The sequence below is a fragment of the Pongo pygmaeus genome, chromosome 9 (assembly GCF_028885625.2).
Source record: "Pongo pygmaeus isolate AG05252 chromosome 9, NHGRI_mPonPyg2-v2.0_pri, whole genome shotgun sequence".
Classification (NCBI taxonomy): Eukaryota; Metazoa; Chordata; class Mammalia; order Primates; family Hominidae; genus Pongo; species Pongo pygmaeus.
In genome coordinates, this window is record NC_072382.2 from 13,349,201 (window position 1) to 13,362,479 (window position 13,279).

At 61.1% G+C, this 13,279-nt stretch overlaps 1 protein-coding gene and 1 long non-coding RNA gene across 4 annotated transcripts in view; one reads left to right on the plus strand and one right to left on the minus strand.

Moving 5' to 3' along the window:
- Window positions 1–13,279, minus strand: part of MYRF (myelin regulatory factor) — a 35,992-nt gene that overhangs the window by 11,273 nt on the left and 11,440 nt on the right. For all 3 annotated transcript variants that reach the window (XM_054439102.2, XM_054439101.2, XM_054439100.2), the window contains exons 2-11: window positions 11,483–11,570; window positions 10,974–11,237; window positions 7,903–7,964; window positions 6,699–6,978; window positions 5,448–5,698; window positions 5,246–5,369; window positions 3,016–3,211; window positions 1,041–1,117; window positions 742–852; window positions 298–388 (exon numbers count right to left, since the gene is read on the minus strand). In XM_054439102.2, coding sequence (XP_054295077.1) covers window positions 298–388; window positions 742–852; window positions 1,041–1,117; window positions 3,016–3,211; window positions 5,246–5,369; window positions 5,448–5,698; window positions 6,699–6,978; window positions 7,903–7,964; window positions 10,974–11,237; window positions 11,483–11,570 — 1,544 coding nt within the window. The remainder of the gene's footprint in view (window positions 1–297; window positions 389–741; window positions 853–1,040; window positions 1,118–3,015; window positions 3,212–5,245; window positions 5,370–5,447; window positions 5,699–6,698; window positions 6,979–7,902; window positions 7,965–10,973; window positions 11,238–11,482; window positions 11,571–13,279) is intronic.
- Window positions 89–8,813, plus strand: LOC129007818 (uncharacterized). The gene is made up of 3 exons (XR_008492395.1): window positions 89–227; window positions 3,031–3,199; window positions 8,451–8,813. It is a non-coding gene; the product is annotated as an uncharacterized LOC129007818 (long non-coding RNA).

Here is a 13,279-nt window from a genome sequence, read left to right on the forward strand (position 1 = left end):
CCCCTTCCAGCCAGAGTTTCTCACTGCACCAAGCCCAACTTGAACTGTCCCTCCCATTGTGACGACTTTTTGTCACTTGTGGGATCCCAGAAGCTACCAGGTCTTTGTCCACCTCCCTGCTTTACTGTGGAGACCCTGCAGCCCAGAGAGGGTGGGAGCCTTGCCCAAGGCCACACAGCCAGTGCCTAGCAGGATGAGCATACCCACTCCTGACTCTCAGTACCCAGGTACTTCTGCTTGCTGTTTCTCCCAGTCCTGGGGAGGGCTGTCTACACCCTGGGAGGAGGTGGCCCTCACCCGCACGATGATGCGCTCTGAGATCTGGGCGGCCAGCGTGTAGTTCTGGTTCTGTGCATGAGCCTGGAGGGCCACCACCAGCATGAAGTACCTGGGACACACAGGGGTCTCAGAAGTACTCAGGGCCTGCCCTCTCCCCAGGGCCACCCTTTCCCTGGCCAGATGCATGTTCATCTCAGTCCATCCTACAGAGGAGGAACCCGAGCCTCCACCAGGGGGCAGAAATTCCCCAGGGCCCACGGCAAGAAGCCAGGGCTGTTTCTCAACCCAGAAGCCAGGCTTCTGCTCTTCCCATCCTTAAGTCAATGAAGGGCTCTAAATCTCAGGTCTCTCGTCTGTGAAATGGCTCAGCCTGTAGAACTCTGTGCCTGGTGTGCCGCACAGGGCGGTGTCTTCCTGCCTCAGAAATGGAGGGGCTCTGGGGCAGGGCCCCCACCTGCTCACCTCTGGTCGGGGTTGGGCTTGCCCTTCTTACGCATGTTGTTAGCGGTGGTCTCGCTGAAGTGCAGCCGCCCCACAGTCACCTTCGTGACCTGCTCAGGGGGCAGACTGACCCTGCAGAGGAGAGGCAGGGTGCTCAGGGGGCAGAGAGGGAGGCTGCAAGAGCCACGCCGCTGAGGGGCACCCAGGCCAGCAATGTAGGCGAGGCAGACACCCTGGGTACCTCCCTGGCCCCTCCATTCCCAAGCCAGCTTTAGTGTGGACCCTTCTAGGTACCACCCCCAACACGGTCAGACACTCACGTGACCGGGTTGAAGGGCCGCTTGCTCCGGTCTGACTGGGACTGCTCGATGTTAATGGACTGGTTCAGGGCCTCCAGCTGTGGGGAGTGAAGCCAGTGGCACCTCGGGACAGGGCTACCCAGCTGGTCCTGCCCTCCTGCCCCCTCTCAGCCAGGCCTGGCCCAGCTAGAGCTCACCAGGAAACAGGGTAGCACCCAGCCCTCAGCCGCGATTCCCACAAGCTCAGATGCCTTCTGCATGGTCGCACTCCCCACACCCTACTTCACACCCACACCCTCCTCACCCCCTCACAGCATACCACTCCCCCAACTTCTGCACAGCTACGCATGCACAGCCACTCCCCAAACACCCACACCCCCATTCCACACCCACACGCTCCCCCCACCTCTGCATGTATGCACTCACACACAGACACACACATACACTCACAGCCCCACCCTCCCTCATGTCCATACCCACACACCTCACAGCAGCCTCCAAGCCCATCCACTTGCACCCAGGCCCACTCACTCCCCAGATCCTCTCCATACCCACGTCTCCTCTACTCCTCCATGTGCACTGGGAGAGCCATGCCAAGGTACCATGCCTGGCTCACTCATGACACCGAAGCCGACAGACCCAGCCATGCCCCCAGGGAGCTCATAGACTCAAAATCAGCCACTACTGGGGTTGTGCTGTGGTGCCTCCCAATGGGTCTCAGGGGAGGGGCCCCTGGGGAGGGGACCAACATGGAGTCTGCCTGGAGAGGAGGGATGGGTGTTGGGAAGGGCATCCAAGGCAAAGGGAGCCTCAGGGTGGAGGGCAGGGGCTGCGATGGTACCACAAGTGGCAGAGCTGGAGCGGAGGGCAGGGCCCCCAAGGCCCCCGTGGCGCAGCTTGGAAGCTGGGGCTTTGCTGGGAGGACACTGGGGGCCTTGGAAGGATAGGGAATGCCGTGGTCCCCTGAGTCTCAAGTGGGGCAGGAGTTGGAGGTCCCAGCTGCCGTGGACATTCCAACAAGGAAGGGAGGTAACCCAGACCAGGGGATGGACAGGAAAGAGTTGAGGACCGGACCAGGTAGAGGGACCTTCCAGGGCAATAGCAAGGCCAGATGCATGATGAGGTTGGGGAAAGAGGGCCCTGACCCAGATTTGTGGCTCAGGTAACCAAGGCCCTGCGCCCATTCCCTGAGAGGGGAGCCCAGGGCGGGAGACAAGTGTGCAGGGAGTTTAGTTTGGGACCTGGAGCTGAGGCACCTGGTAGAGGGCTCAGGAGATGGGTCTTGACTGGGGTTGCAGACTTGGGAATCACAGGCTGCAGCAGGAAACGGGGCGAGAGGGAGGCAGGGAGGCAGGGAGGCAGGGTAAGGTGCCCAACGAGAGGGAAGCAGGCTGAGGAGTCTAACGTTTAAGGGGCAAGCACAGGGCGAAAGGGAGGCAGGGAGGCAGGTTGAGCAGCCCAACAAGAGGGAGGCAGGCGCAGAGCGATGGGGAGGCAGGCTGAGGGGCAGGCACAGGGAGAAAAGGCGGGAGGGCGGGGTGGCATTGGCAGGGTGGGATCTAGTTTACACACACATACACACACACACACACACACACGCTTGCTTTTTTTTTTTTTTTTTTTTTTTTTTTGAGATGAAGTCTCGCTCTGTTGCCAGGCTGGAGTGGAGTGCAGTGGCGTGATCTCAGCCCCCTACAACCTCCACGTCCCGGGTTCAAAAGATTTTCCTGCCTGCCTCAGCCTCCCAAGTAGCTGAGATTACAGGCCCGTACCACCACGCCTGGCTAATTTTTGTATTTTTAGTAGAGATAGGGTTTCACCATGTTGGCCAGGCTGGTCTTGAACTCCTGACCTCAAGTGATCTGCCTGACTCCCAAAGTGCTGGGATTACAGGCGCGAGCCACAGCACCCAGCCAACCCTTGCTTTTTCTGGGGTCTTTCAGTGCCCCCCAAAGGGCCCTCCTGCCCTCCCTTCCTTGCTGAGCCCCAAACTTGCCTTCACTCCGTGCAGCTTCAGATAGAAGCAGTCGAGGGGCTTGAGGCCCTCGGGCGTCTTGACGTACTTGGGCTCGCCCAGCATGCCGATGTACACCGTCACCTGGAAGTGGTTCTTCTTCTGGCACACAAAGGCGTCATCGCCCACCGAAAAGTTGAAGCCCTTGTCCGCGTCCACGCGGTAGGTGAGCATGGGCCTGGGGGGCGGGTGAGGGCACTCCCCTGAGGCCCCAGAGCCGGGCCTGGAACATAGGTTCCTCCCACCTGCTGGGTTCCCAAACCATTTCCCACCCCACACCCCTGCATCCTCGAACCACCAATGCGGCTGCCCCCACTCCTGAGAAATGGAAACTGAGTCCCGGAGAGGATTCTAGTACAGGGCTGCAAACTCCTCAGACAACATTCTCTCCTCTACCCCATGCCTTAGGCCACCGCCCTGCCCTGGTGATGGGGGAAGCAGGGCCAGACCCTGAGGCCCACCAGACGGGAGGGAACTCCTGAGCAGGGGAGGGCTTGACTGCCCTCCCCACACTTGGCTCCTTCCCAGAAGGCTGCCTGAAGCCCCCTCACTCACCCGAGAGGGACTGTGTCTGCAGAGCCTCACAGAGCCTGACAGTTAGTTGCCCTGGAAACGGTGGAACCAGGCGCCTGCTCTGCTGCAGACCCAGCCCCTGCCCACCGGCTTGCTCAAGCCCCCAGATGCCCTCATTCCCACTCCCTCCTCATTCCTACTCCCTCCGTCTGCCGGGGGAGGGAAGGGGCACTCCTGGATTCCCCCTCAGACTCAGCCTCAGTTTGCCCATCTGTTGCTGGGTTTAGTGTCCCATGTTTGGCCCCTTTGGGACACCTCTAGTTGACAGTAAAAAGAGCAACTGGGCCAGGTGCGGTGGCTCACGCCTGTAATCCCAGCACTTTGGGAGGCCGAGGCAGGCAGATCACGAGGTCAAGAGTTTGAGACCAGCCTGGCCAACACGGTGAAACCCCGCCTCTACTAAAAATATAAAAATCAGCCGCCTGTAGTCCCAGCTACTTGGGAGGCTGAGAGGCAGGAGAATCACTTGAATCCAGGAGGCGGAGGTTGCAGTGAGCCAAGATCATGCCATTGCACTCCAGCCTGGGCAACAGAGCAAGACCCTGTCTCAAAAAAAAAAAAAAAAAAAAAAAAGAGCAACTGTTGGCCTGTTGCTCTAACTGAGAGTGTTAGCGCACCCTCACTCAGGTCCCCAGGCACAAGAGTGGTCACAAGAGTGCCCAGTGCTGGCCTGGAGGAAGCTGAGCAGGAAGAATGCTTCCAAACTTGTGGGTAGAGGCCTCTGGGCCTGGCCAGTGTTGCCAAAGGCCTGGGCTCACCACCTCTTCCCTCCCGGAGCTCCACCCACCTGCCTGACCTAGCAAAGCACCCAGGAAGTGCCTGGGCCACTTCTGGGGCTGCAGCTGCCAAGCTTCCTGGCCTTGGGGCCTGGGGTGGCAAGGGTGGCCCAAAGAGTATGGGAGTAAGAGTAGGGGGTTCCCCCCCATGCCAGGGAGGCTGGAGTGCCATATGACTGCACCCCCACCAGGCAGGACTTCATGGGACTCTTCAGCCACTCCAGCAGCCAGACGCCCCCAGCCCTGGGGCTGCTGGCTAAGAATTCCCCCAAAGCCTGGAGCACCCAGCTCCATGCAGCTGGTCTAATCCACTGGCCCAGGCCTGGCAATATCCGCAGTTACCCTGTCACCCGCCCACTGGCCTTCTGGGGGGAGCCGGAGGAGTGGTCCCCACAGGGCTCCCAGCCTGAGGCCTGGAAAGATGGAGCCATCTGGGTGTTGAGGGGGCACTTGGAATGCTCGGGCAGCCTCTGACCTGATCCTCCCCAGCCCCAACTCCCTCCCTCTAGGGAGGGGGCTGCCAGGAGGGCCCAGCTTGGGCTCAGCTTCCGGCTACCTTCCTGGAATGCAGAGGGAAGAGGTGGGGAAGGAGGAGCCGGGGGAAAAAACACCCATCTGCCCACTTCTCCCTGACTTGGTTCCCAGCTGCCCCTCCCTGGCAGTCATCACGTTCTCAGGGAGGCCTGGGGCTGGCCTAGGAGTCAGGAGCCCTGAGTGCCAGTCCTGGCTCTTCCCTGAGCCTGTTTGCTCTTCTGTGAAATGAGTGCTCCCAGGCCCTGCTCCAGGACCTTGATGGGGTCCTGGGCTGGGGCGTCCCAAGATGGGGTGGCCTGGAGGAGTGGGGAATGTCGTAGGGCACTCACAGCTCCTTGTAGTTAGCATCGTACAGGGTCGCCCACTTGTTCTGCTGATGGGGCTGCCACTTGATGGACTGGTAGTTGGGGTCCAGGTAGGAGCCACTGAGGCTGTCACTGTCCTGCAGGAGGCCTGGAGGGAGGGAACGCCCATGTGGGCCCTGCACCTTGGGTCCCACACCCCACCTTGAAGAGTTGGCCAGCTATGTACCTGGGGAGGGGGCACCTGGCGGGTGCCAAGGTGGTGTCTGGACACGGGCAATGCTGAGAGGCAAGGAACCAGGGCCCGGGGAGAGCGGACCTTGGGGAGGCCAGGGTGGCGATGGGGCTCGAGTGGGGTGCAGAGGCAGAGCTGTCACGGTCCCGGGCTCCTGTTTGATCATTCCATTCAGCATCTGGGCATTGAGGGTGCTGGGGGGGGATTCGGAGTGCTTCCTCTTCTTGGAGGGGTGTGTGGGGAGCCTGGGGAAACAGAAGTGTGCACCGTGGGGGCTGACTCTCCCCGAGCCCCTCCCACTGGGTAGTGTCCACCTCTCTCCCCTCTCTAGCCTGTTTGGGCCAGGATATGCCCCGCCCAGAGGACACCTCCTGCAGGAAGCCCTCAGGCTTTGCCTCCTCCTACTCCCCATTGCTCCGTGCTGTCATTTTCTGCTTCCATCACTCTTCACTTCCCCCAGACTGTGGACAGAAGCCACACCTGACTTGGTGTCTCCATCATGCCCAGCAACAGGGCTGGCTCACAGAATCACAGCAATCGCTTGAGGAATGAATGAGTTTGTCCCTGCCTGCAGTGTCACACTCAAGGTCACCCTTTATAGTGGGGGCTCTATGGAGAGCAGGCCCTGTGATCGGAAACAAGCCACAGAGGGCCTGGGCCACAAAAACCAGGGAAGGGGAGCTTCCTGGGGTGGGGAGTTTAAAGGGGACTGCACCGCACTCCTTCCCCTTCTGGTTTACAAAATGTTTTGACAGCAGAACCTTCCTTTGAACTAAACCTTTCATGGAATCTCCACATGTAAAACAGATGAAAAGACAATCATGCAGGTTGAGTCAGAGTGGGGGGCTTGGGTCTAGGAAGAAGACTCCTCAGAAACCTGAGGGTTCCATGAGACAGCTGCAAAATCACTGGGGTCTGGGTAAGAGCACAGCCCCAGGCCCAGTCCTGGCTCTGCCCCTGGCTCATGATCTGGGCGGGACATTTCCCCCATCAGAACCTCAGTTTACCTACCTGTGCCCACTAGATAAGGTAGTTGTGAGCAATTAGCCATGGCTGTAAACCCCTCAAGGTATTGCTGGGTAAACATGTGTAAATATGTTGACCCCCATCTGCCCTGCAGAGCCTTCTGCCCTCCCTGGGTGCCTCCCGGTCCCTACCTCCCTCTCTGGCCTGCCCACCACCCTGCCCACCCTGGTCCCTGCACCCCACCTTCCCACCCCAGGGAGCCAGCCACCCACGTCTTACTCAGCTCCGTGCTGCTGCAGGAGCTGGTGCAGCATCTGGGACTGCTGGGTGTGGTGAAGATCAGTGGGCACCAGCCCCTGTCCCATGGCAGCGTAGGGGGGGATCGGGGGCTCGGCCTTCATGTACAGATCCCGCTGCAGGACAGGGTAGTGAGGTGGGGGTGGTGGGGGTGGCGGGGGGCCTGGCAAGTGGGCTGGAGGTGGGGGCGGATGCTCCAGGCGGGAGGGCACTCCCACGTGGCACAGCGTCTCAGGGGTTATCGTGCGCAGGAGATGGGGCTCTGCAGGAGAGATGGGGGAGCGGGCATCTGAGACCAACCTCACTCAGGCTCCTGGGCACCGTCCTCCCCAAGGCAGAGTCTCCTGCTTCCACCCCGTCCTGAGCCAAGCCCGGGGGCTGCCCCCCACCTACCCTAGGTGGGAGGGCTGTTGGTCAGCCACCTACTAGAGGCCTGGGCAGGGAGGCGCAAACCTGCCCAAGGAGGGGCAGCCTTTCACCTCATCCTAGCCACCTCCTGCCCCCAGGCTGGGCCAGGAGAATCCAAGCCAGATCTAAAGGTCCCCCTCAGTCCCCATCTCCTCTGAGGCCTGCTCCTCCTCTGGGCCTCAGGAAGGCATCTCCGGAGACCCCCAGCCCAGGCCTGCCCAGTGCTCCCCCCTCCGGCAGGCAGCCCCTCTTCTGGGCTCTCAGGGGCCAGCCCCCCAGCCTGAGCGGGGAGGCCCCAGCTCCCTTTGTTCCCCAGGAGGCATTCCAGGGATGTTTTTGGTAAGATAAACAGAACTCTTGACCCCAATCCGGACTGCGGGGAGCCTGCTCCCGCGGTGGTTCTGCTCTTGGCCACCTGGGGGCCAGGGCACCCCTGAGCACCCTCTAAGGTGAGGTGGGCCCGGCCTGGGAAGCCTGCGCCCAGGCTGCACCCACGGCCTTCCCCAGCCACCCACTTACCGCCGAAGGGTGCGTCCATGATGGCGCAGGCGGGCAGGCGGGTGGCATCACCGCGGGGATACTTGCTCAGAGGCAGGGCCAGGCTCCCCACCCGCCCGTGGGGAAACAATAGCCAAGCGCCAGGGAGTATTTGACCAGCGATAATCTCGGCCCGTTGGGCAGCCGCTGGCCCCCTCCCTCCTCCCCTACCTCCCTGATAAGGCCGCCCCAACCACTTGCCCAAACCCTGGAGCAGGAGGGCGGTGCCCGCTGGACTCACCATTCACCTGCTGGGGGGAGTAGGCCTCGGAGCCCGAGTCTGGGGGAGAGTCCGGCAGTGTGCTGCGAGAGCCAGGGGAAGGGGCCGGGGGGTGAGCAGCTGAGCCTCTGCCTTCCAGCTGGGCAGCTCCTCTGCGTGGTAGGGTCCCACAGCCCCCCCAGAAGCTGGGGACACTGAGGTTTCGTCACATCCACCCTTAGGGGCATTTCTCTGCACCATCCACATTGGGGTGCTTGGCAGGGCCTGGGGCCGAATTGTGGGTAGGGGACCACCCAGGATCCCCTCAGACCTACAGGGCATTTGGGGGGCAGTTACTAGTGTCCTTGATGATGGCACAGGGACTCAAAGACTCCCGCCCCAGACCGAGGGCCAGGCCTTCTTCTCTCTTCCTGCACCCACTAAGCCCCACAGCTTCCTGGAAACGCAGGGCCCTAGGGGGCTGGGCCTCAGGGCATTCAGCAGGTCATGGGGGGCTGCCCCACCAGAGGCAGGTGTGGACTGGGAAGGGAGCCAGCACCACTGGGCCTGGGTTTATTTTTTTCTTGCAGGTTTCACTTTTATCAGTGTTCAGGAAAAAGAACAAACTCAGCCCAAGAGGTCAACACGTCCTGCGTGAACCCTGTGCTCACCCAGCAAGTGGAAGGCTGTGGCCATATGGGATCCAGCTCTTTGGCCATCCCTGGTCCCCACATCTGGAGCAACTCCCCATTCCCGTGCCCAGGGAACTGCCAGAGAGGGCATGGCCCTGTTGTGGACACAGCCCCGGGGCTGGCTCCAGAGTCCACCTGCATCCCTGTGCCAGCCACCCACCCACCCACCTTCGGGGCCTCATGTAGAGACCTATACAATGATTCAAGAACACAGACCCTGCACGTTTTATGTGAATAATACAAAAACGTGTATGGGGACTCAAATCCATACTCCTCGCCACAGCCTCAGGCCCCCTGGGCTGCCACTCCGTCCCGCGCTTCCCTGACAATGGCCGGGCCTTCTGTAATGTGTTAAGGTCTTTCACACCCTGCAGTCCCTGTAGTCACATGCCCCAAGCCCACAGCACCTTGTGTTCTCTCCTCTTAAGTTCCTCTGGCATCTGATTATTCCTCTACTTGGAGATGTATTCGTGAATACCTCTCCCCAGTTAGGCTTTAGGAGCCACTGCAGAGCCGTGTGTCTGTTTTTTTTGTTTTTTGTTTTTTGAGAGAGAGTCTCACTCTGTCACCCAGGCTGGAGTCCAGTGGCACAATCACCGCTCACTGTAATCTCCACCTCCCAGGTTCAAGCGATTCTTGTGCCTCAGCCTCCCAAGTAGCTGGGATTACAGGCACGCGCCACCACACCCGACTAATTTTTGTATTTTTAGTACAGACGGGGTTTCACCATGTTGCCCAGGCCGGTCTCAAACTCCAGGCCTCAAGTGATCTGCCCACCTCAGCCTGCCAAAGTGCTGGGATTACAGGCATGAGCCACCGCACCTGGCCTTTTTTTTTTTTTTGAGGCAGGGTCTTACTCTGCCCCTAGCAGTGGCATGATCACAGCTCACTGTAGCCTCGACCTCCCTGGCTCAAACTATTCTCTCACCTCAGCCTGTTGAGTAGCTGGGACTATAGGCACACGCCACCACACCTAGCTAATTTTTGTATTTTTTGTAGAGATGGGGTTTCATCGTGTTGCAGGCTGCTCTTGAACTCCTGGGCTCAAGCAATCTGCCCACCTTGGCCTTCCAAAGTGCTGGGATTACAGGTGTGTGCCACCACACCCAGCCTCGTGTCTGTCTTGTTTATCACCTAGACCCAGGCCTGGCCCTGGGTCCCTCCCTGGAGTGGCCCTGGCCACAGAGTCCCTGTGTGGCTCTGGACAAGCCCCTTTCCCTCTCTGAGCCTCAGTGTGCCATTAAAATCCTGACGGGAGCAGTGGCCAGGGCTCCTTGTGGGGTCTCCCAGGAGCTGGATACCCAGGAAGGCTGATGAGCTCACGCAATCATAGGCACATGATACAGCAGCGGGCACCAGCAGGCGCTTACCAAATGTTAGTTCTCCTCCCTCTGCCCCCAGGGGCCTGTAGTTTAGGAACAGCCTCACAGCCTCAAGCAAACAGTTTGCCTTCTGCAGCAAAGGTTCACCCCTGGCACCCCAAGCCTGGCCTCCACTCCCTTCTCCCCAGAAGCCAGGGAGCTCAGGAAGCACGGTCAGCCATGTGTCCGTGGCCACCATGCACCCAGGGTGTCCTCTGTGCCCTTGCTTGCTTCCCACGATAATCTTGAGGGGTAAGCATTTGAGGGCTCACTCCACAGAAGAAACTGAGGCCATGGGTTACCGAGGCAGAGGGTTGATAAATGGGGAAGCTGAAGTTGGAGCCAGGCTGTCTGAACACAGAGTTCATGCACCTAGTGTTTTAATGCTCTTCCACCTAGAGACAGGGGCCCCTACATTTGCCCTGAGCTCCCCTGCAGACCCACGCTGTGAGCATGTGCCCCAGGGGCTGCCCTGCAGTCTGGCTGGCCGGGTGGCTGCCTGGAACCTTTGGTCAAAGCCAGGCCTAAGGTTCAGCCCTGGGTCAGGCCCCTGGTGTGGACTCCTCAGAAAGACGGGAGGAAAGGCCTGGGTTCTGGGCCCCATGAGGCTTGCTTGGGTAGGGGGAACTGAGGTGCTACATCTGAGCCATGGGCCAGCTCCTGTGGCCACAGTACACGTCAGCTGGATGCGTGAGTGGGTGGGCTCGGCGCGCGTGCAAGGGTATGCAGGTGTTCCCATGAAGGTAAACAGTCACAGCCTCCAGTCCCGCTGCCTCCTGTCCACTCTCCACGCAGCGTCAAGATTTTTCTAGCACTTACGTCAGCCCTCATCACTCCCCTGCTTAGAAGCTTCGTGGCTGCCCTCTGCCTCAGAACAAAGCCCAGGCGTCCCCCCGTTGGCCTGGACTCATCCTCCCTTCCCTCACCTGCCCACGCACAGCCAGTCACCCAGCCCATCCCATACCAGGCCAGTGTCTAGCACCTCCCAGGTCACGGCCACAGCCCTGCTCCCTGCCTGCCCCTATGCCGCTGTATCCCCCTACTCCCTGCCCTCACTCACCCTGGGGCATAGGGAGCCTTGGGCTCGGCCTTGATGGGGGGCCCGGCGCCCCCCGGGAAGGGCTTGGGGGCAGCGCCCATGCCGTTGTTGTTGTTGCAGTTCAGCGGGGCGCCGTAGCTCGGGGGTGGGAGGGGACCATGGCGCCCCGGGGAGGGTCCACCCCCAGGGGGGCTCAGGTGGTGGACCCCGCTGGAGCCGGGCATCGCGGGCTGCCCGTGGGAGTAGGAGGCCGAGCTGGCTGGAGCAGAGATGTCAGGGAAGCAGCTGCGGGGAAGGCGGGTGGCTCAGCTCCAGCCAGGACCCCAGCCCCAGCAGGGAAGTAGCCACCCCCTCCCCTCAGGGAATTATGGAGATTTCGGAGGAGTCAGTGGCTGGGAAGGGACGAGGAGCAGCTTTCAGAGGTGGGACCACAGCAGACCCCAGGTCCGGCCCTCAGACCTCCCTGGTGACAGAAGTGAGGCGAAGGGCTGGGGCTGGGCAGGTGCAGGCCAGGCGAGGGGGCCACTCACAGGTCAGAGGCATCCTCCTTGCTGATGTACTCTTCCAGGATGCTGGTGTCTATGTTGGAGGGCTCCAGGGCACCGTTGATGTCGTGGCCTGCAGGGCAGCAGAGGTGGGCTAGGGAAGGGGCCCAGCTCCCTGCAGACCCTGGGCTTCCGGGCCCAGCCCTCCATCCCTGCCCAGGCTGGCCCTCCAAAACAGATGCCCCTGCTCCTTCCCACCCAGGTATCCATGTGGGGGTCGGCTCTCACCCTCCACTGCCTGGCCCCCCTCCAGGAAGCACTGATAATGCCCCCCCATCCCACCACAAGGCCACCTTGAGTCTCAGAGGAGGAGAGGGGCCCAGGGCATGGATCTGGGTACAGAGAGGCTGATCCTGCCATGCCTCTTTCTAGCTGTGTGACAGTGAGCAAGTCTTTTCCACTCATCTGTCAAATGGGGTCACTGTGCCTCTGTCTTATGGGGTGCTGTGAGGCACAAATGAGGTGCTTACTGAGTCGAGAGTCCCGTGGATGCCCACTGCCCTCGATGGGATGGCTCGGGCCCAACAGGCACTGTCCTGCCCTGTCCTCCAGGGGTCAGTCCAGATGGCCCAGCTCCAGGCACGCAGGAGCACGAGGTCTGGCTGAGTGGGACCATATATCCTGGGGGCCCACAGGGCTGTGGGAGCCTTCTGCACCCAGGCCCTGGCCGCAGTGGAGAGTGGGGATCAGAATCAGGAGAGCTCCCTGCACCCTCATTGGATATGCCCATCACGCTCTGGGGCACAGGCTGGGGAACTTAGCCCCCTTTTTCCAGAGGAGGCAGAAGCCTAGAGAAGGAAGGGCTTGCCCCGGCCTCCCAGCAGGGAATGATGGCCGCCAGAGCTCCACTCCTCTGCCTGCCGCCCTCTCCTGGGCCCTCTGCGCTGGCCCCAGCCCCACCAAGGGGAGGGGCCCCTAGAGGAAAGGCAGCCAGGGCTCTTGGGCATCATGAGGGAGGACGGGGGAGGTGCCGGCCTTTCCCCTCCCAGGGTCACCTTGCAGGGGGAGCCAGAGGGCGGGGTGATAAGGGGGCTGACGTGGGAGATGCGTCAACCCCGATAATGGAGGACAGCCCCACCCACACGGCTGACCCAGGCTGGCCAGCCCCACTGAGGCAGGAGGGCCCCTCCCACAGGCCTCTGGAGCCTGAGTCTGGGGTCTGCCCTCTCCTGTTGAGCTCAGACAGGTCCAGGAGCAAATCCTGGCTCAGCCACTCCCTGCTGAGTGACCCTGGGCAGGTCACATGCACTCTCTGCGCCTCAGTCTCCTCATTCGTGCAATGGGGACATGTACAGCTATGGCTTCACGGGGCTGTTTTGAGTATGAAACGAGATGAGGTGTGTGAAGTGCCGGCCACTTAGTGGGTGCTGGGCAGTCGGAATAGCCGTCCTCACTTCCCAGCCCCAGAGCCCTGGGGTCCCCAGGAGCCCCCCGCCCAGGCCCCTCCCTGGCCTCAGCCGGCATTTCAAGAATGCTGAGCCCCGCTTAGGTGATTAATGAGCGGCTAAGCCCTCCTAGGAGTCACGCGCTGCCTGCGACAGGCCAGGGCCCTCCTGCTGACCCCCACCCCCAGCTCGCCCAGCTAGGAACAAGGGACACCCACCAGGCACCACCAATGGCCTTCCAGGGCGGTGTGGCCGGGGCAAGAGCAGCTTCTCGAGCTGGGCGTGGCCAGTCTGCCTGCCTGGGTTCCAGGACCCTGCCTCTGCTCAGGCCCCACCCTGCCGTAACCACGGGTCCCATTTATTGAGTGCCTACTGTGTGCCAGGCACTTTGTGAGTC